Genomic DNA, 22,192 nt, shown 5'->3' with positions numbered 1-22,192 from the left:
AGTATATATGAAAACGCTAATCATTGTTCTTGGCATGAAATAGGCATCCAGTAAATGTAGTTAATCTGAAGCTAGCTCTAAAATCCCTCCCTCCCTCCCTCCTTTCTTCTTTCTTCAAGGCTGCCAGTCTGTTGAATTTTTGTTTTTATATCATTTTGCAGTTGTTTTCTATTTATTTCGTCTTTGCTTTTATTTCCAAATAGATTGCTTGTAAGGTTCTTGAGAGAAGAGGTCCTATCTTCTGTGTTCCTTTAATTGTTCCTCAGCACTTGGACCAGCTCTATGCCTCTGGTAGGCATTCACTCTCTTTATTGGGGATAGATGAATAATAAACTAACTAGAATTAGCCCTGGAATAGCCAGCAGTTATTTGTCAGATATTCTTTCCTTCTGTCATTAAGACCCAAGTAATTCTGAAAGTGAAGTGGGAAGGTGGAAATTAAAGATGTTTTATAGGAAGAAATAGGACAGGTTCTTTAGAGGGATGGGGTAAACATAAACTTTAGGATTTCGTACTGGGGTTCTGATGATGAATAAGAATAGCTTTTTAGAAGTGAGCTGTTTTGAAAATAACCTACTTCTGTACTTTACATAATAAAGAGAAAATTCTGACTAAGGGTGAGTGGAAGCTGTACTGTAACTTCTGTATTATAAAAGAAGAAGCAGGTGTTTTTTTTCAAAGCTGTGTTCACTTACCAAAAGGAAAGAGACTGTTTTATCCCTTGTAGTCAGGCAAGTGGGTTTTTTAAACTTTCTATCTTGCAAGGTCTTAGTATTTAAAAAGCAGATACTTATATAGCCTATAATACGTACTTGATATAATATAGTCATAATCTCCCTCCCTGGAGTTTCTATCTTGTCTTCAGCTTTTCTCTGTGAATTGTTATAGTTCCTTGTACTGAGTCATTATTGTATGATTTTCCAGGTGTTAATGCTTCACTGGAAGGGTGAATAAGATGACAAGGAAAGTATATCTTTATAGTTCACAGTGGAATGGTGACAGTTATTTAGAATATTGTGAGTGAGAGAAAAAATCCATTAGTAAGTCAAATATTACGAAGTAAAAATTCATTAGTAAATTGGAATATTATGAGGTAAAAGTTGGAAACAGTCAGCTGGAACTATAGTAATTGTAGTGGAAGAGAATAGACAGCTGTGGGTTGGTAGATGGAGAGGTTTTAGCTAATCTTTATTTAAAGTCAGCAGGAAGTTTGTGATTATCGAATGATTCATTGATTGACTTCTTTTCCGCCCAAATATGCTGCAAAAGGAACCTTAATGAGGATTGACTGGTAGAGATGACTCAGTGTAAAGTTGGTTAGAGTGAATTCATAGTACTGGGTTTTCTATAGGTTGTCTGGAAAGGAATTAATCCCCATCAATAGGAATAATTTGAAGTTGTCATAGAAGTCATAAAACCATCTCTTTAAATTTGTAGTAGCAACTCTTGTGGCATGGTAATTGAAGTGCTTCAGGCAACAGTGGAGCCTTTTGGTTTTATTCGATTTCAAAGCATTGTTACTACGTAGCTTCCATTAATAAAAGTTACAGTGTGGTTAGGACTAAATGGAGCCTTAAAGGAAAATAGTCTTCTAGGTTTTTGAAGTCAGTAAAATGTTTTAATTATTGTGCTAACATCAGGAAGTTTCTTGCTAAGAAGCTTAAAGTTCTTTAGATATATTAATTTGATTATATCATTTTTTTTAAAGCTAATAACATTTAAAGTCTAAGTTTGAGATGAAGGAAGGATGAAAGTTTTTTAGGTAACATTGGCTGTATCTCCACTTCCTACTGGGACTGGGAGTAGATGGATTTATAATAATAATGTGAGTGTGGATCCCAATCTGATGTGTGGGTCCAGAAAACTGGTGAGCCAAAATTTGATAGCAGATGGTTGATGGTTTTGATTATTGAAGGGGCCCTTCCTTAAAGTATCATTTTCATGCCTTTTGATAGGATACTTTCACATTAAGTGGAAAGCCTGGACCTGCTTGGCATATATATATGTCAAAGCCAATTATATACATACATACACACACACACACACACACACACATATATATATATAAAATTGTATAATTATATATACATATATGCCAAACAAATTGTTTTGTAATCTTTTTTTTTGTGTGAACATCTTCCATGTCATTAAGTATTATTTTACCATAGCATTCCCTAGATATCTTCTTTGGAATACAGGTACCACATGAAATGTAAGTGTTCTTTGAATAGGTAAATCTGAGAGTTCATACTTTATCCCTTTAAGTGGAGCAGCTTAAACACAGTAGCCTAGGAAGAACTGCAGCAAAGACACTTAACATGGTTTAGCTCCATTTTTAAAAAACGTATTTGACCATGGAATCCTTTTTTCATCAATTCCTATTAATATATATGGTATTTCTATTCTGCAGAATATACTTTAGAAAAAGCTCTTCAAATTATATTGATGGCTGCATAGTATTTCATGGATATAGGATGATTTTTAAGCTATTATAAATAATTCTGTGATGAATATCTTTGCAAAGAATCGTTATGTATATTCATGATTCTTTTTTTCTGAAAAATAAAATTATGAGATTACAAAGCCTACTGCAATATATTTCTAAGTTCATCACCAAAGATTCTGATGTGACTCATCTGTTTTGAGTATTTTACCCATATTGATGTTTGTGGAATCTTGTGACAACCTGTGATTATGTTACTAATTAGTTTAAGTTATGTTTCTATATACCTTTGTAACTGCTTTAAAAATATTGAATTGATATATTTTTATATGTTTTATTGAAGTGTTGAATATAAAACATATCAAGAGCATCTAAATTTTTCTCTTATGAATATTTGTCACTTATTAACTAAGTAGATTTTTTTAAAAATACATTTTTATTGATTTCAGAGAGAGGAAGGGAGAGGGAGAAAGAAACAAAAAAATCAATGATGAGAGAGTCATTGATCGGCTTCCTCCTGCGTGCCTCGGGCTGGGGATTGAGCCTGCAACCTGGGCACATGCCCTGACAGAACTGAACGGCAGTCTCCTGGATCATAGGTTGATGCTCAACCGCTGAGCCATGCCAGCTGGGCAACTAAGTAGATATTTAATTAAGAAAGGTTTTCTGCTACAACTGGATGACTTTGTGAATAACCTTGAATGAATTTTTTTTTAATTATGTAATAAAATCTTTAACTGAATAATTAAAATTTATTGGATAGATTTCTCTTTAAACATTTGTTGTATATAGTTTTAAAATTTTATATATAATTGTATTTGTAATTAGCAGTACAGATGACTAGAGCTGATGTTAACTGGATGCAACTAAGGATAAATGTGCAGGTCATTTCATGTCACTTCACGAATGCAGAGAGATATAGTGTAGTAAGCTTTTAAGTTATATTAACTGCTCCTCAAGCAGTCAAACCTAGATGGACTTTCAAATCCACTTTTTTTCACCCTCTTGTACTGATTATTTCTACTTTGTTACAGTGGGGTCAGATGAACTGGATAGCTACATGTATCAGACAGTGGGTCATCATGCCATTGATTTGTATGCAGAAGCAATGGCCCTTCCCCTCTATCGCCGTACCATAAGAGGAAGGAGTGTGGATACAGGACGAGTGTACACCAAATGTGAAGGTGATGAGGTTGAAGATCTCTATGAGCTTTTGAAACTTGTTAAGGTATGCAGACTGACCAATTACATTTACTGAATTTAATGTGTAATTTGAAAAATTACATGTATTGACTTATTTAGTAATAAATAATTTGTAACTGCTAGTAGCCCAACTACTCTATGAAAGAATATTTTGTATTTTTTAATAGAAAAGAAAGTTGTTACTCTAACCTTTATGTTAAATATTATTTGAAACTAAAACTTTTGATATAATTTGGCACCCAGGATTGTCAAGTGATACTTAACTAAGTTGTTGTTTTTCCTTAGGGTTTTGAAGCTGATGACCTTTTGATCATTTTTTTAGAAAATACTTTTCGACTACATACCATGTGCTTGATATAGGGACTAGGGAATGGGGCAGTGAACATATCAGACAAACTCCTGTTCTGCTGGAGCTTACTTTCCAGTGGAAGGAGACAGACAGTAAACAAACACACAAATATGTAAATATTTTTTTATTTTATTTTTACAAAGGAAGGACAGTTTCATCTCTTCTACCAAGGGACGTGGCATTTCATTTTCTTTCTTTTTTTCTAATTTATCTTTATTTTTGAAAGTATTACATATGTCCCCTTTTCTCCTCATTGATCCCCTCTACCCTGTACCCCTCCCCTCAGGCCTTCACCCCACTATTGTCTGTGTCCATGGGTTAGGCATATATGCATATGAATTCTTATGTTACTCTCTCCCCATCCACCCACCCATCCCCACCTTCCCTCTGAGATTCATCAGTCTGTTCCATGCTTCTATGTCTCTGGATCTATTTTGTTCATCAGATTCCACATATGAGTAAGATCATGTGACACTTGTCTTTCTCTAACTGGCTTATTTCTCTTGGCATAATACTCTCCAGGTCCCACCATGCTGTCTCAAAGGGTAAGGGATCCTTTGTTTTACAGCTGCATAGTATTACATTGTATAACTGTCCAAGAAGGTGCTTGATATGATTTCAGTCTTCTTGAACTTGTAGAGACTTGTTTTGTGTCCTAACTTGTGGCCTGTTTTTGAGAATGTCCCATGTGCACTTGAGGAGAATGCCTATTCTGCAGGTTTGGAGTGGAGTGTTCTGTAAATGTCAATTAAATCTATCTGATCTAGTGTGTCATTTATTTATTTATTTATTTATTTATTTATTTATTTATTTATTTATTTATTTATTTATATCTTTATTGATTTCAGAGAGAAGAAGGGAGAGGGAGAGAGAGAGATAGAAACATCAATGATGAGAGAGTTGTCATCCATCGGCTGTCTCCTGCACACCCCCAACTGGTGACCGAGCCCGCAACCCGGGCATGTGCCCCTACCTGGAATCAAACCTCAATCTCCTGGATCCCAGGTCGATGCTCAACCGCTGAGCCATGCCTGGCCCGGCGATCTAGTGTGTCATTTAGAGTCACTGTTTCCTTGTTGATTTTTGTCTGGAAGATCTATCCAGTAAAGTCAGTGGGGTGATAAAGTCCCCTACTGTGACTGTAGTGCTGTCGATCTCTCCTTTAAAGTCCTCCAGAAGTTTTTTTTGTTTTTTCCAGCCTGTGTGAGTCTTTTGTTCTGAGGTGGGTCTCTTGTAGATAGCATGTATTTGGGTCTTGTTTTCTTATCCATTCAGCTACCCTGTATCTTGTGATTGGGACATTTAATCCATTTATATTTAAGGTTATTATTGATAGGTACTTATCTATTGCCATTTTATTTCTTTATGCCTATGTTTCTCATTATTACAGCAGTCCCTTTAACATCTCTTGCAATGCTGGTTTGTGGTTATAAATTCCTTTAGCCTTTTTTGGTCTGGAAAGCTCTTTATTTCACCATCTATTTTGAATGATAGCCTTGCTCGATAGAGTGGTCTTGGTTTCAGATCCTTGTTTTGCATTTCCTTGAATACTTCATGCCATTCCCTTCTGACCTGTAGAGTTTCTGATGAGGAATCAGCTGACAGCCTTATGGGAGCTCCTTTGTAGGTAACAGATTGCTTTTCTCTTACTGTCTTCAAGATTCTCTCTTTGTCTTGGATTTTTGGCATTTTAATTATGATGTGTCTGGTCGTGGGCCTTTTTGGGTTCTTGCTTGGAAGACTCTGTGCCTCCTGAACTTGTGTGACTTTTTCCTTGACCAAGTTAGGGAGGTTTTCTGCCATTATTTCTTCAAACAGGTTCTCTAACCCTTGCTTACTGTCGACCTCTTCTGGCACTCCTATGATGCAAATATTGTTATGTTTTATGTTGTCCCACATCTCCCTTAGACTGTCCTCCTGTTTTTTAATTGTTTTTTCTTTTTGGTTCTTTGAGTAATTTTTTTTTCTACCCTGTCTTCTAATTTGCTGATCCAATCCTCTGCTTCCCCTACTGTGCTGTTCATTCCTTCCAATGTTTTTTTTATTTCAACTATGTCATTAATTTCCTTCATAGTTTCTATACCTTTTTTCATGCTGTTGAGCATCTTTATGATCAGTATTCTGAACTCTATCTCTGATATATTGCTTATCTCCATTTCATTTAGCCTTTCTTCTGGAGAATTCTTTTGTTCTTTCATTTAGGGCTTGTTTTTTTGTCTCCCCATTTTGACTGCCTGTTTGAATTTGTTTCTGTGTATTAGGTAGATCTGCTAGGATTCCCTGCCTTTTGGATGGTCTCTGGTGCAAGACAATGTCAGACGCTGTTTGTGACTGGCCTTGAGTGCCCTGTTTGAAGTTTTCCACACTCCACAGCTTGTGGTGTCCTCTGCTGGGGCTGGGTGTGTTTGGACAGAACCAAGATTTGCACCAAGGCCTGCTTTTCTAAGTCCTAGGTCCAGATTTATTCACTTTCTTAAGAGCCACAGGTGGCATGCCTGATTTTTATCAGTTTCTTAAGAAGTCTCAGGCTGTAGACACTCCACGGGGTGGGGTCAGGTTTTCCAGCAGGGTTGGGCAATTGCTTTCCCCTTAGGCAAAAGCTGCTTGGAAGGTAAATGTCTGCCTGAGAAAGATGTCCTTTGCGGTATGGGAAAATAACCCAGCACTGGGGTCCAGATGGATTCCCTCTGAGATATATTCCCCCCAGCCAGCCCTCTGGATTCTCCTCACACTGCTGTAGTGCACTCTGCCTCTGCCGGAGCCCAAGGTGAGTGGCTACACACGAAACTGTGTGTTAGCCCTTTAAGAGGGTGCCTCATTTCCAGCTATCTCTCCCTGACAGACAGAAACCCTGCTGCTTTTCACAGCCAGATATTATGTGGGCACCTTTCTCAGTTCTGGTTCTCTGGGCTGGGGAGCCCAGCCTGGGGTTTAGACCCCAGAGTTCTCAGTGGGAACCCCCCACAGCTGAGATATCCCTCTGGACCTTCAGCTACTGCCTGTGGGAGCCCAGCCAGCCCTCTTGCACCTCCACACTTCCTAGCAGTCTATGCAGTCTCTACTTTTGGGCCTTGGTTGTGAGGGTGCTCTCCAGCTAGTCTTCAGTTGCAGTTGATTATTCAGGATGGCTTTTCTTTATTTTAGTTGTAATTCCAGTTTGGTCCTGGGAGAGTGCCAGTGTAGCTTCCACTCAATCCGCCACCATCTTGGGTCTCTGGCATTTCATTTTCTTAATCTTCAGGGCCTGCTTTTCGGAAGTTAGTCATGAACCCATGTCATGCAAATTTGCTAGTCCCAAGTAACTACTTCAGTCTATACCTTTAATTTGATCCTGATGATCTTAATATCAGTTCAGAGTTTTGATTAAAAATATATGGAAAGTATTTAAATTCCTTTAAAGTTTGTTTGACTAAAGTATTTCTTATTTTATATGTCACAACATTTTCATTTTTATTTATTCTTTGAAAAAGATACTAATAGGGGAAACACTTAGAATAATTCCGTAATTTAGTGTTTAGTTCTGGATAGCATAAGAAGCACATACTTTTCAAAGAAAATCACAGGAACTTGGTTCTTCCTTTTGGGAAGACACCTGCTAATAAAAACTATTTTGATTATCAAACAAGGTGGAAAGCCTAAGTGTTCTACTTTTAATAGTCATCTTTCCATACAGGCAACTAAGATCTTGACAGTGTTCAGTTTGAGGTATGAAATACTGAGTGCAGATTTTGCATTTTAAAATTTCTTTCTCAGCATATAAAAAAACTGAGTATTAACGTTTTAGCATAAGCCAGTATTACAAAGTGGTAGGATTCACACAAGAAGTAATTGGATTGCTTAAAAATCACTGATAACTGATAACTTTGGAGAAGCTCTGTGATAATAACAGCCTTCTAAGAAAGGAAAAGATAATAAATTACTAATCAGTTTAATTAAAAATGGTCAGATTAGTAGTAATTAAGAAATTTCTTTTTCAATCTATGCTGCCTTTGGAGAATGGATGCTTTTCCATTATCTTTTATAACCATCAGTTAGGACATATATTAATGGTAATGTTAAATCTTGACAACTTCTGCTTTGGATGTTTGTACATGATAATTATAACTATAGTTGAAAGAGATGTTATCAAGTTGCTTGGGACTAAATAGTTTCTTCTTTTCCTGTGTGGAAATATTAATTTTACTTTGGGATATTTTAAGTACATAGGTATCAAAAATATATTGTTTTTATATAAGAGAGTGTATAACTAGACTTTAATAGTTAGATCCATTTATGAAACACTGGTGCAAAGATTCCAATAGAGGTCTTACATATTCTAATGAGTACTTGAATAATTATGAGGAAGAAAAGGAATCTAGGAGACCTGTAATTCTTCAAGTTAGTCTTCACTTATAAGAAAAATATGGAACTGCTTTTTTTTTTTTTAAATATATCTTTATTGATTCAGAGAGAGGGAGAGAGAGAGTTGAAACGTCAATGATGACAGAGTCATCAGTGATCAGCTGCCTCCTGCACACCCCTGACTGGAGATCAAGCCTGCAACCTGGGCATATGCTCTGACCCGGAATTGAACCGCCATCTCCTAGATCCTAGGTTGATGCTCAACTGCTGAGCCACGTCTGGCCGGGCTGGAACTGCTGTTTTTAATCCTTTGAATATTAATGGAGCATTGAAAGCATTTAGATTCATTTTAATTTTAAACATTTATTTATAACAGATTGCAATTTTGTGACTTTAACATATAAGTCAGTCTTTTGTTTTTGTAGTTCTTTTTCTCCCCAAATATTAGTTACCTTTTGAGTAAGAGATGTTTCTTTTGTAGAGTTTAATTGACTAATTACTGTAAAAAAGTAGGAAAGATTTGGAAGAATTTACAGAGTTAAAAATTTCCTAACTTTTGTAGAAGTCATGAAAACGATTAGAACTATAATAAGCCTTTATATCTCAGAGATCAGGTGATTGTGTTATATGTATTCCAAGCTTTTTGCAAAATACCTGATTTTCATATAGCTAGTCTTTTATTATTTAGAATTTCTTTAATATTCAAATGTTACTTTAGTTTTCATCTGGAGTAATTTGGCATATAGATAATCTACATTATCTCCTGAAAATATAGTAATTTTCATATTCTACGTGTTTTCTTTTTAAGTCACATAAGCGATATGATAGTTACTGAAAGATGCTTATAAACATCATTTCTCTATAGAGAATGTATTTAAGGATCATTATATCTTTCTTTGTCCATCGGTTTGGAGCCACTTCTTACTCTGTCTGCTGTCTTTCTCTTTCTTGGTTTATTCCCTTATATAAGTTCAGTCTATCTTTAAGAAACTTCCTTAGAAAAGGTGCTTTCAAATCCTTACATTTTGAAAATGTTCCTATTCTGTCCCCACATTTGATTGATACATTGGTTGAATTTAAAATTTTAGATTGAAACTCATTCTTCCTCAAATAATTTAAGGCATTGCTTCATGGTACTCTAGCATTTTGCTGATGAGAACTTTCATGCTGATGTGATTTTTAAAAAATATGTTTTTATTGATTTTTTTTAAGAAAGAGAGGGAGGGAGAGGGATAGAGAGACAGAAACATAATCGATAGGCTGTCTCCTGCACACCCCATACTGGGGATCAAGCCGGCAACCCAGGAATGTACCCTGACCTCTTGGGCAGTGCTCAACCACTTAGCTACACTGGCCGGGCATGCAGATATGATTCTTGCTCCTTTTAGCTGACTCATTTTTTTCTCTCTGTTAACTTTTATGATTGTGTCTTTATACCTGGTGTAATGAAATGTCACAACAAACATATTGGACATGGAAAGTTGCTTCCCCTTCATCCCTTCTGCATCTTCCTGTTGAGTAGCAGCATATCCCTGTCCTCTTTCCCTTAATGTTGGTTCAGAGCTGGAATTCATCCAAGTGAAAGCCAGTCACAACATGGCATTCTTCTGGCTATACTGATTGGAGCAGGGATGATTTTTGTTAACCTACATTGTACTAAATAGAGTGAAGCCTAGGATGATGTATGGTTGGCAGAAGATAAGCTCTTTTTATGGTACAGAGAGATACATGGATGTGAGGCCTAGTACTACTATGGTCTTTTCTTTTCCCTGATGTAAAATCTGATGCAAAAAAATAGCACAGCCAATGGAATTGCAGTGTGAGGGTGACTCTGGGAAATGCTTTCCCATTATTTGTTTGATAATTTGGTCCCCTCTACTTTCCCTATTCCCTTTTTCTGGCACTCTCCCTGAACAAATGTTAGAGTGCTTAAAATAAAACTTCATGTGTCTTGTCTTTTCTTACATTTTTTATTTTAACCATCATATTTTTAATAGCCAAGAACTTTACTTGTTTATAGATTATTCTCATTTTTTTTATAACAACCTGTTTCTCCTTCTATGGTATAACATCACTATATCCTTCTTAAAATACAGATTAGAGATTTTAAACATTATCATTCATTCCTTGAAATATTGTGGTCTTTTTTCATATGTTTTGTTTTCTTTTATATGGTAGGCTTTTCTCAAATGTCTTGGTTGCTGACTGTGAACACTTTTGACTTTAGAATTTTTCCAGCCTCATATCTCACATTTGTTATATCTGGAATTCAGTATAATGTGGCCTAGTTTGGTTCCTTTCTTAGCTTTCTTCTTTTCCATGCAAACAGTAGATTATAACTTTTTCTGTTGATTTATCAGTCATCATTCCTTCTTCATCTGCTTTCTGACTCAAGAAATTAATTGAAATTTTTTTCCATTGTTGTTTTCCCCCTGTTCTCTTTGTTTTTGGGAGGTTATACCTTTGTTTCCATTTTAATGGAATCTCTTGATCCAGAAAGGTGTTAATTTTATTCTAATGTAATTAATTTATTGTTCTTCCTTAAGTTGAATATTTAATTTCAGTCTTCCTGTTCTAATCTTTAGTACTTTTCTTCTCTCATATTCTTTTTCTCATTAGGTATTTTGGTATTGATAACCTTGAAGTATTTAATGGAGGCTTGTGATTTGAATACAACAATAAATGAATAACTGCCTTTTTAATGGAATATTTATTTTTGATAGGAGTGTTTGTAAATAATTGGCTTTTTAAAACAGATTTTAATTTAATATTTTTAATAATTACCAATTGCCATTTACTCTTTGTATTGGTTAGAATTCGGGAATGGAAAGTCATATTCAAGCTGGTTTAAATAAAATGGGGATTTCTTGCCCTCGCTGGTTTGGCTCAGTGGTTAGAGCATCGGCCAGTGGACTGAAGGGTCTTGGGTTCAATTCTGGTTAAGAGCATGTACTGGTTGCAGGTGCAATCCCTGGCCTGGTCGGGTAGTGTGCGGGAGGCAACCAATTGATGTGTCTCTCTCACATTGATGTTTCTCTCTCTGAAAAGCAATGGAAAAAATATCCATGGATGAGGATTAAAATAAATAGATAAAAAATAAAATGAGGATTTCTTGACAGTTACGTAAATAAGTTTGGTTTCAAGTAGACTAGATGCAGGACACAAATTCTATAATCAAAAGTCCCTCTCCCTCCCCATTTCTCTATTTTTATTTCTTGCCTCTGCTTTCTGTTGATGCTATTCTTGGTCAGGATCCTTGCAGTTTGAAGATGGCTTCTAGTTACATTCTAGTAGGAAAATCCAATTATGTTTCATTGTCACTTAGTGTCCTGACTTGTAGCATCCAGGAGCCCAGTCATTGTTGAGAGATGATTTCATTTGACTGGGCAGGTGTAGATCATATGCCATTCTCAGAGTAAGAGATGGAGTCTTTTGATTGTGCAGAAACAACACAACCTACTGTGGGAAGAGTGAATCTGCAAATATAAAGCAGGCTGTTGCTGGTATAAGGGTGAACTGTGGCAGGGCAGCGAAGAGCAGGAATTTTCCTGAAAATAAATAGGTTCCCGCAGCTTGCAAACTATGGAACCATCCTAGATGGGTTTTCTTTCAATATCTCCCTCTATCCCTTCTCCCTCTGTCCATACTTTCCTCCTTCTCTCTTCCGTCTTGCCTACTTTCAAAAATAGTTGACCATTGGGGTCACAATAGTAAGCTTATACTCTAGGACCTGTATATTCAGCTGCTCATGATTTTTTCACCTTAATATCATATAGGCATGGTAAACTTAACAAGTTCAAAATGTATTCATAATTTTTTTGCACAAACTTGCTTCATTTCCTGTCTTTCCCTCTTAGTTAAAAACACTGCCATGTATTCTATCACCTAAGTTTAACTCGATCCTCACTGCTAGACTTCCACTTTTTGTCAGTCCCCTCCCACCCCAGCCACCACCATCAGATCTCTAGGCCACGTTGATATTTCTGTGACTTCTGAAATCTGACCCTTTGACTTTATTCCCACTGTTACTGGTTTTTCATCTATACTGTTCAAGAGTCTCCTAACTAGTCAACTTGCTCTCAGTATGGCCTTGTGCTCCACCTAGCCCTTGTACCACATTGTTGTCAGCTGATCTGTACACATATTTAAATAACACTGATAAGATAAAATCCAAACACATTAGACTGACACAAGACTGTAAGAAGAAGTCCTTGTAATCCCATCTCTCTGATCCTTCCATTCCTATAAGCTTCCAGGTTCAAGTTATACTGAACTACTTGCGTTGCTAGGAGATTGCTTTTCATATCTGAGTTTCTGCCTATGCTTTTCTATATCCTTATCTTCTTGTTCTCCTAAACAACCCTGTCTTTTTTCATACCCTTCTACTATGAAACCAGCTTTAATTTAGCACCTCCTGTCTCTTCTGTGGCAGCTTGTCTATATTGCTACTGTGCTTCTCAGGACATTGCTAGGATTATTTATATGGCTCTCTCTTGCTAGATTGTGAGACCCTCATAGATATGGTCAGTGCTCCTTATTTTTATCTCTCTATAAACTTGCTTCATTTCCTGTCTTTCCCTCTTAGTTAAAAACACTTAGTTATATCTCTATTGTCAGGCAGTCTTCCTGGCATATGGCTGGCTTTTAAAGGATGGTTGAACGAATTAATCCAAAATTTAACAAATTGTTTTATGTAATAATTTTATGTAATAATTTATCTAATGCAGAGGAGCCATAATATTGTTACAAAATATGATGTAAGACTATTGGTAAATTCATTTTATTTTTGTTTTTCCATCTAGAAGCTTCAGTGGAATGGGCATTATAGTGAAACTTTTCAAAAGAAAACATCCAGTTAGATTTGGCAGTGTAACAACTAAGTGTACCAAGAAAAAATTTCCAGCTGCAGAATATTTTGTAAAAGTGCTGAGCAGATACTTTTTCAAATCATTTTTGGTATCTGCATGTTAGAAAACTGGCTTATTATGGTGGAAAATTACTTTGTTGATCTCTTTTCACTTTGGCTCTTAGAGGGGGCAAAACTCTAGATCATTGGGTGGCTTCAGGCATATCCAAAGGATCTGGAGTGGGAGGAACATATAAGGTGGCCTTAAGATTTGCAGAGAGAACCCAAATATAGTGCTAGTTAAATGGGCACAGAGCCCTGTACAGACTGCTCCTGGCTTTTCAGTGTTGCACAGCTTGCCTCAAGCCCTGTCAGTCCCCAAGATTTTGGACATTAAACCTGGTCCCTTGGCACAAAAAATGCTTTGCTGTTATTGATTCTGGGAGATCTAAACAGAAGAGTTGGAATTAGCACAGTCATTTTGACTCCCAGGTGCGCTTTATTGAGGCTGTGCCGTCTCTGGCCCCTGCAGATGATAAAGCCAAGCATGCATAAGAAAGCACATGAGGGAGGATCTTTCTGGAAACAAAATGTTGGGGCATGCTTCTCATTCATTATAGTTTTTAAATTTATCACAGGTCTAGAGTCTTCATCTATAGATTCCCCCCAAAGCCTAGAAAATGTGATTCCCTCATTTTAGCAAAACTATCATTCTTTCTCCTCAACCTTAAACTTTTCCTACTCAATGAGTGTGAGCGTATATTACACAGACACATATATACTCTTTCTTTTTACCTTTTGCCTGATTCAGTGCCTCTATAAATTCAACAATTGACTTACTTTTATATCCTTGTATTCCTTTCTTTTACAAATAATAGATTTCTTTCTATCTTTTCATCTACTCTATATATTTTAAAGTGTGTTCCGTATGTTTGGCTAGTCTTTCAAATTTCTTTCTTTATGCTTTTCACTCTTTGGTGTCTGTGTCCTATTGACTTTTTCTCTTTTCCCCTGACTATGCTACCATGTATATTTTAATAAATCTTTTGTAGATGTCTACTTCTGGAGTTGTGTTGTCTAAAACACTAGATCTCTGTTTCCGTTCTATAGTCTTTCCTCATTTCTAGATCTGTAGTTTACCCTGTCTTTGTTATGTTCGCTGTCAAATGACATTAATTGTCAAGAACACATTACCATGATTTTTAAGTATAAATTAATTTTTCCTTTATTGTTGTCCTTATATTTTTTTTATTGCATAAGACTTTATTGGTGGCCACATAACAATATGATAGATCTTGATCTTTTTACATAGACTTTCCCTTTTAAATTTGAGACATCTTCATTCTGTAAATTTGGAATGCCTAAATCATAAAATATCCATAAAAAAGTGATAGTATCAATAAATATTTAAAGGGTTTTTTTTATTGGTAAGAGATTATTCTGTAGCAGCTTGTTCTGTGATATGATGATTTGATAAAAAATTGAGTAAATCAAAAGGCTGTGTTAATTAACCTTGACTTCTACTGTTAACTTTAATGTATACTACTACTATAGAGACTTTTCTTATGTCTTTTATTCTGAAAATATTAATTGGATGCTTATAATGTACCAGTACTGCAGAGTAAAAAGATGTACGAAACAGTCTTGGCCTTCACAGATCCTGAGGAGGTTAAGAGACATACACAAAGAAACTAATACAAGGTAGAGTTGCCATGAGAGTGTGCACTTAAGGGGCTACAGGGATTCACAGGAGAAAAAAGTCTCCCACGTCGGTTGATTAGGAGAGGCCTTGTGGGGGAAGTTAGATTTGATATCCTTAAAGGTTGTTTGGATTTTGATGAAGGCAGGTATGGGAGAATGGTTACAAGAATGTTGCAAATTCAGGGTGCAGTTTAGTCAACATCATGGAAGCAGGTTATCGTGAGATGTATGAGGGAAATAGAGTGGTTCAATTTGGCTAGAGCCAGAGTTTAAGGAGTAGTGGGAAATAAGTCTGGAAAGGTTGATTAAAGCCAAAAAGAGAGTGTCTTACATTTTAGTCCAAGGATTATTAGGGTGGTGGAGAACTCCTAAGGTAGTATTTTCCAAACTCAGTTGAATGAATCGTAACTAATTTTTTTTAATGAAAGAGACTAGAAGAAAATAGAAAATATCAAAATGTGTTGTACATGTGTATGTGTATACATACGTTATATGTATGCTAGGCTGTTACATATATTTCTTACTGTTAAACAGATATTTATGGTAAAATAAATTTGAAAGCCACTACCTTGAAGGATTTTGCAAAAGGAATTATATAGAATTGTATGGTTGAAGGGAACTTCAAAATCATTAGGTTGAATCACTGTAATGAAAGAAATAGATTAGGAAGGTGGAACTCTGGAAATGAGTTCAATTTGAAAATTGAGATACATACTAGGCTAGCTGAAAGAGTCTGAGGACCTGAACTGGAGGAATAGCAGTGGGAAAGGTGAAGATGGCACTTTGAAGAAATGGATTGATAGGACTTGATGGCGTTGTTTAAATAGAAAGTGACAGGGAGTCTTCATAAGGTACTTGAAACTGACAGTTCCATGGCTAATTTATTCAGTGTTCACTGGGCAATGTTGATAATCAGAATGAATATGATAGCTATATATCACAAATACAGGGTGGGCAAAGGTAGATTTACAGTTTGTATGGGAAATAATACAACAATTAATAAATAATAATACAAGAATAAATTCTATGTTTCACCTCCTCACAACTATAAATCTATTTTCGCCCCTCCCTGTATTGTGATTCTAAATCTTATAGCACTCTATCTTTGTCCTCTCTTTAATCTGGTATAGGATGGTATAGAAGATATTTCAATCATTCTGTGTTCATTTAATCAAGACTCTTGATAAATGTTAGTCTCAGTCCTTTTAATTGAACATTTAATGTTTTCTTCATAGACTTATATGTAGCACACATCAAATAAAATATTTTATCCTAGTTCTTGATTAAATAAAACACCTAGGAAGCAAAATGTATCATATTAGTGCATTTAACATAATAATAATGCATGTAGGTGGAATTCTAATTATCAGAGTAGTTACATGGGAAAGTTATTTGCTGGTAATCAAGCGAAATATAAAGTCTTTTTTTGGCTTTATTGAGAAACAATTAACATATAGCATTGTGTAAGTTTGAGGTGTGCAACGTTTTGACTTAATACACTTACATATTGCAAAATCATTACCACCATAGCATTAGTTAACACCTCCATTCTGCCATTTAATTATCATTTCTGTTTTATGATGAGAACATTTAAAATCTGCTCTCTTAGCAACATTCAAGTATGTAGTAATACTGTATTATTAGCTATAATCACCATGCTGTAAATTAGATCCCCAGAATTTATTAATCTTAAAACTGGAGGTTTGTACCCTTTGACCAACATCTCCTCATTTTCTCCACCTCAGGCCATTCACCCACCACTCTACTCTCTGTTTCTCTGAGTTTGGTTTTTATAGATTCCATATATAAGTGATACAATATAGTATTTGTCTTTCTTTGTCTGACTTACTTTACTTAACATAATGCTCTCAAGTTTCATTCAAGTTGTCTCAAATGGCAGGATTCCTTCTTTCTTACGGCTTAATAATAATGTTCAATTATATATACCACATCTTCTTTATCTACTCATTCATCTATGGATTAGGTTGTTTCCATATCTTGGCTAATGTGAATAGTGCTGCAATGACAATGGGGTACAGTATCTCTTCAAGATCCTATTTTCGTTTTCTTCAGATACATACCCAGAACTGGGATTACTGGATCATATGGTAGTTCTATTTTTATTTTTAAACAACCTCCAATTGTTTTCCATATTAGCTGTACCAATTTACATTCCCATCAACAGTGCATAGTGTTCTCTTTTCTCCTCGCCTTCACCAACACTTATCTGTTGTCTTTTTGATGATAGCCATTCTAACAGGTGTGAGGTGATATCTTACTGTGATTTTGATATTCATTTCCCTGATGATTAGTGATTGTCGGGCTCCTTTTCTTGTACCTATTGGCCATTGCACATCTTCTTTAGAAAAATGTCTATGCAGTTCTTCTGCCCATTTTTTAATTGGGTTGTTTGTTGTTTTGCCATTGAGTTGTATGAGTTCTTTATATTACCCCCTTCTCAGATATATGATTTGCAAATATTTTCTCCCATTTGGTTGGTTACCTTTTCATTTTGTTGATAGTGCCCTTTGCTATGCAGAAGCTTTTTAGTTTGATGTAGTCCCATAAAATATAAAGTCTTAATAGGTTCTATAGGCTTCTGGGTGCCACATCAGATTAAATCTGGCTTCAGAACTATAAATGAATTGACTTCTTGTATTCTTCTTGGGTCTTTCTCCAGTCTCTCACCCTCTATAATTTATCCTGTAAACTCCTGGTAGGAAAGTCTCTATAAAGTGTAGATTCAATTACATTTGTCTCTTCATCATAAATTTTTGTTGCTTCCCATTGATCCATTAGGTGCTCTGCAATATAACTTAAACTTATCTTTTCTCTTTTCCCACCCATTATTCCTCTACATGGAACCTATGTTCCACCCTAAACTAGTTATTATTCCCCCACGTAGTCTCTGTCTTTCCTGCACAGTGCTATATTTTAGTGAGAAATAGCCTTCCTCGCCCATTCTTTCTTTTACATGGCATCTCCTTTTTGATATCTTCCTGATATTGTGTCTCTTTTTATAGTACCTAATCTATCTTTACATACATAACTACTGACTTTTTGGTTTCTGTTTTATATTGTGGGTTTTTCTTTAAAAATTATAAGTACTTCTGGGGCAGGTATTGTATTTCATTCTTTTTTATTTCTTACAGGACTCCATACAACTCTTGGATTCTAAAGACATTGTGTTCTGCTATTCTCTAGAATTCAGTTATTCCATCTATAAAATGTGGATGTATCTTCCATATTGTTTTATTTATCTGTTTGGGGAATAAACGAGAAAATATATGAGAGCCTCTTTAGGTTTCTAGAAAGATAGATGCTGTATTAGTTAGTTTTTACCTTTTTCTTTTGCCTCCAATTTCATGGCATTCTCAGGTCTTCTTTCTTTTTTAGTCCCTTGCTTCCAAAATAATCCAGTAAAGCTGAATAAAGTCAGTTTTTTCATTGCATACAAAGTTCTATTAGTATATTATTATTAAATTGTAGCTGCAAGTTGGCATTGAGATGAGTGTAATTCCTCTTGACTTTATTAGTATGTTAATGCAGAGAAGAAAAAGAATGGCAATCGTTCAAATTGTAAAAGAGGTTTTAATGGGGGCAAATTTATATTATATAGTGGATTGAATTTATCCTTCGACATTTGTTGCCTATAATTTCAGTCCCTCTTGAGTCTTTTTTAGACTCTTTCAGTCAGATAATTCAGCCTTCCAAAAGACATGTGGAATTAATGTTTCCTCTCTAGTTTCCTACATAAGTAAACTGAGGCATGGTGGGTTGTTTCAAAAGAAGATAAAGACGTGAACTCAAAGATGACAGAGGTTCTTATTAATAGATGCTTCTTTTAAAAATTATTTTGGCATGTTCTTTTAGGATTTACCTCTATGATTATTTTTAAAATTGAAGCAGCATATTTTCTATTAACTCATTTGTAAAAAGCCTCAACCAAGGACTTCCATTGCAAGTTACATGAACTGAGTTTAGAGACTTTAGAATTTTAAAAGCATATATGAAAAATTAAGAGATTTTAAAAATGGCTCTTTGTCCAGAGGTAGTAGAATTGGGCTGTTATGTGCACTCCTGTGTGTAAGAACAGTTACTTCTCAATGCCAGCAGAATTCTACCACACTTATTCATAGAATTTACAGTTCTGGGCTTTGTGGGTACTTTGTGTACTTACTTGCACACAGTGGGTGCTTAGTGAGCTGTTGTTAAATTAAACTAACTGAACAAAGCTAAGCCTGTCTAACCTTGACAAAATTCAGCTAATATTTGTCCTCAGAGATTTCTGTAAAAGGAAGTTGACAAATGAGAAGAGGCAGCAACTATCTATTAGACATTATTTTCCCTGTGCATAATTCTTTGTACCTGCCTTAGGATTGGTTCTAGAGCCTTTGAAATGATCCATGGTCTTTTAAGACCAGTTCTCTTGAGGATTCTTCTGTACATAGTAATTTTGAAGGAAGGTGAAGGGAAGAGGGAGAATCATCATTATTTGATAAATAAACCTTTTGAACCTTTCACAATTTAGCTCCTTTAATAATATTTATTGGTCTCATACTTATCTTTCGTGGCTTCCTTAGCCCTCACTACTGATTTGAATGGTCATATAACCTGGACATGATCACAGAAAGCTAATAAGAATCAGTCTAGTGGACTTCAGTGCAGTATAATGTGATTCTTCAAGACAGTATTTCCAAATCTAGAGAGGAAAGGTGTTTTGAACTCTAAAATTTTGTTCATATTTTCTAGAAGAGGTCCACATTTTTATCATCGTCTCACAGTGACCTGTTATCTTCAAAAGTTTAAGAACTACTATTTTAACAATCTTGGAGAAAGCTTTGTAGCCTGGGGATATTAATGACTACTCAAGTCAGGAATCAATTGTCTTCTGAGCCTGTAACACATACTATGCTATTTACTGTGAGGTTGAGGGGCCTTCCTGGGTTTCTAAGAGTTAAGAGGAGAATAGCTTGGAGGTAGCACCTGAGCACAGCCCAGGATGCCGTGCATCTCTCAGAAAGGACAAAGATAATAAGTGCAAAGTAGCCTCTTAAAATTTCAGGTAAGAAGTGATGGGGATGAAGAAGGGGCAATAGACTTGGACCATGTATGCATTCTCTAGCTGGTTCTTAATAGGCGTTTAGGTTTTATGTTGGAGAGAATTATAGGGATGCAGAAGGCGTTGTTCCTGATTTTCTCAAGTGCAGCTTTCTTTTTTTAATTTCTCTTACATTTAGTTATTCTTTGAGGTAGTTATTACATTATGCCTTTACACAATTATTTGTATATATAATATATCTTCCTTGTTAGTTTATAACCTCTTGAAAGCAGGAACTGTGTGTTTTTCAACTTTGGATACTCTGCTGTGTCTTTCATGGTGCCTTGTTCATATGAAGTGCTCAAAATTTTTTTGTTGTATATTGTTTTAGGGAAGCTGTTGAGAATTTTCACCATAACTTTATGACAATCCAAGGGTGAAATTTCTCTCAGGACTTAGTCTTTCTAATAGTTTGCCTTGCTATAAATATTGAACAATTTTTATTGTATGTACACTAAATCATGCAACTCATTTGGTTTCCTTTTTATACTGATTGTTAGCAAGCCCAGAGCCATGTGAATTTTTCAAATATTTTTTGTCTTATTGTGATAATAATTGCTGTTGTTTATGTAGTACTACCTGCCAGGCACTGTTATATGCTCTATACATTATATTCTTATTTATCCTTACATCAGCCCTGGTTTATTATCCCTATTTTGCAGATAAGTAAACTGAGATACAGAGGAGTAAGTAACTTGTCCAAGGTTACACAGCTAGAAAGTGGTAGAACATGTACTTTTAATCACTGCGTTCTACTGCCTCCCAGCATTACATTTATGTTAATTAATAAACTAATAAGTCATGTGTGACTTAACAGTGAGACAGAGGGGCAGACATGTGGTCTGATAAGGGGAGTGGGGTTATTAAGATCAAAGTGATATCTATGTTTGATCTCGTCTCATTTCAGAGCTCTCAGAATAATTTTAGATCATTGATACTCAAAGTGTGGTCTAAGGGCTGGTGTTAGTCCATGAAGTGTTTGTTATTGGTCCAAGGTCAGCTATTTATAGAAATTGAAACTAAGCACTGAGAAACTTTTATAGTCATTTGAGTGATTTTATATGTGTTGAATCTAATAATAAAAGTATGCCCTTATATTTTATATCCTTTTAAAATTTAATTTTTGGTAATTCATTTTAATTGTATTTTATAGAAGTTTCAATCTTCAAAGGTTTAGAAATTTTTTTTTAAAAGTGCTTTTTAGCATAGTTTGAGAAGGACTGTTCTAGATAACAGCATTTCAAGTTTTTAAGCTATTGTTTGCCTAAAAAAGGAAAGACGTTATCTGCAGCTTGAAATTACATTCTGATTTATACCAGTTTCTGAAGATGAATTATGAATTAGTATATTTGGTTACTTTGTCAGTTTCCTGGTTCTTTGAGAAGAAGTCTGAAATTGAATGGACTTTTTGGGATGGGGGGAATTTTTAAATTTTTTCTTATACTTGGTACTTTTCTCCAGAATGACACATTTTAATTAAGTCCTTGATCCAAGATAATAGTGTGAGGAACTTGTCAATCACCCATAGAGACAGTCTTTTTTCTTGACATAAAAATAGCTAATAAGGCAATTTGATTTTTTTGTATATTCAAATTGTTCCTTGGAATAATAGAAAAGTAAAAAAGGACAACAGCAACAACAAAACATTGCTGATGAAGCCAGCTTAGTATATAATAGATTTTCCTATTTAGGGAGCACATGGGTAGTTTCAGTGAGATAATATTTGCAACATCAGTTTTTAATTTTTATTTTTGTTTTTGGGTGGGTTGAGACATCCTCTTCAATAATGTAATATGTTGTAAAATAGTTTCATGCAAAGTTATCAACCTTAATAGAGTCTTTCAATATCCATACAATCCCTATCTCCTCTTCAAAATAATCTTTCTGGTGATCCTCTAAGGTATCATTTGATAAGGAATCCCTAGCTATTTTTTGGATGTTTAAAAGCTGACTTCCAAATAAAGAAATGGGATAAGGATATGAGTAGGCATTTCAAAGAGAAAGAAAGTCAAACGACCAGAAAATGTTCAACCTCATTAACCAAAATTGCAGTTACCACTTTGGCAGGATCTAGAGATACTCTTGGTGTTGGGAAAATGGGTCTATGTGCTGCGAGCAGCCCTGTAAATTGGTTCAGCTTTTCTGAGGGTAATTTCACAGAATTCATCAGACACAAAAAATACACTGCGTCTTTACCAAGCCGTTCCA

At 35.4% G+C, this 22,192-nt stretch overlaps 1 protein-coding gene across 1 annotated transcript in view; it reads left to right on the top strand.

Annotated features, from left to right (window-relative positions):
• Positions 1-22,192, top strand: part of DPH6 (diphthamine biosynthesis 6) — a 145,162-nt gene that overhangs the window by 5,461 nt on the left and 117,509 nt on the right. The window contains exon 3 of the mRNA XM_081152436.1: positions 3,478-3,671. Coding sequence (XP_081008562.1) covers positions 3,478-3,671 — 194 coding nt within the window. The remainder of the gene's footprint in view (positions 1-3,477; positions 3,672-22,192) is intronic.

The sequence above is a fragment of the Miniopterus schreibersii genome, assembly GCF_964146895.1.
Source record: "Miniopterus schreibersii genome assembly, chromosome: 1".
NCBI lineage: Eukaryota > Metazoa > Chordata > Mammalia > Chiroptera > Miniopteridae > Miniopterus > Miniopterus schreibersii.
This window is presented reverse-complemented; position numbering and strand designations above follow the sequence as displayed.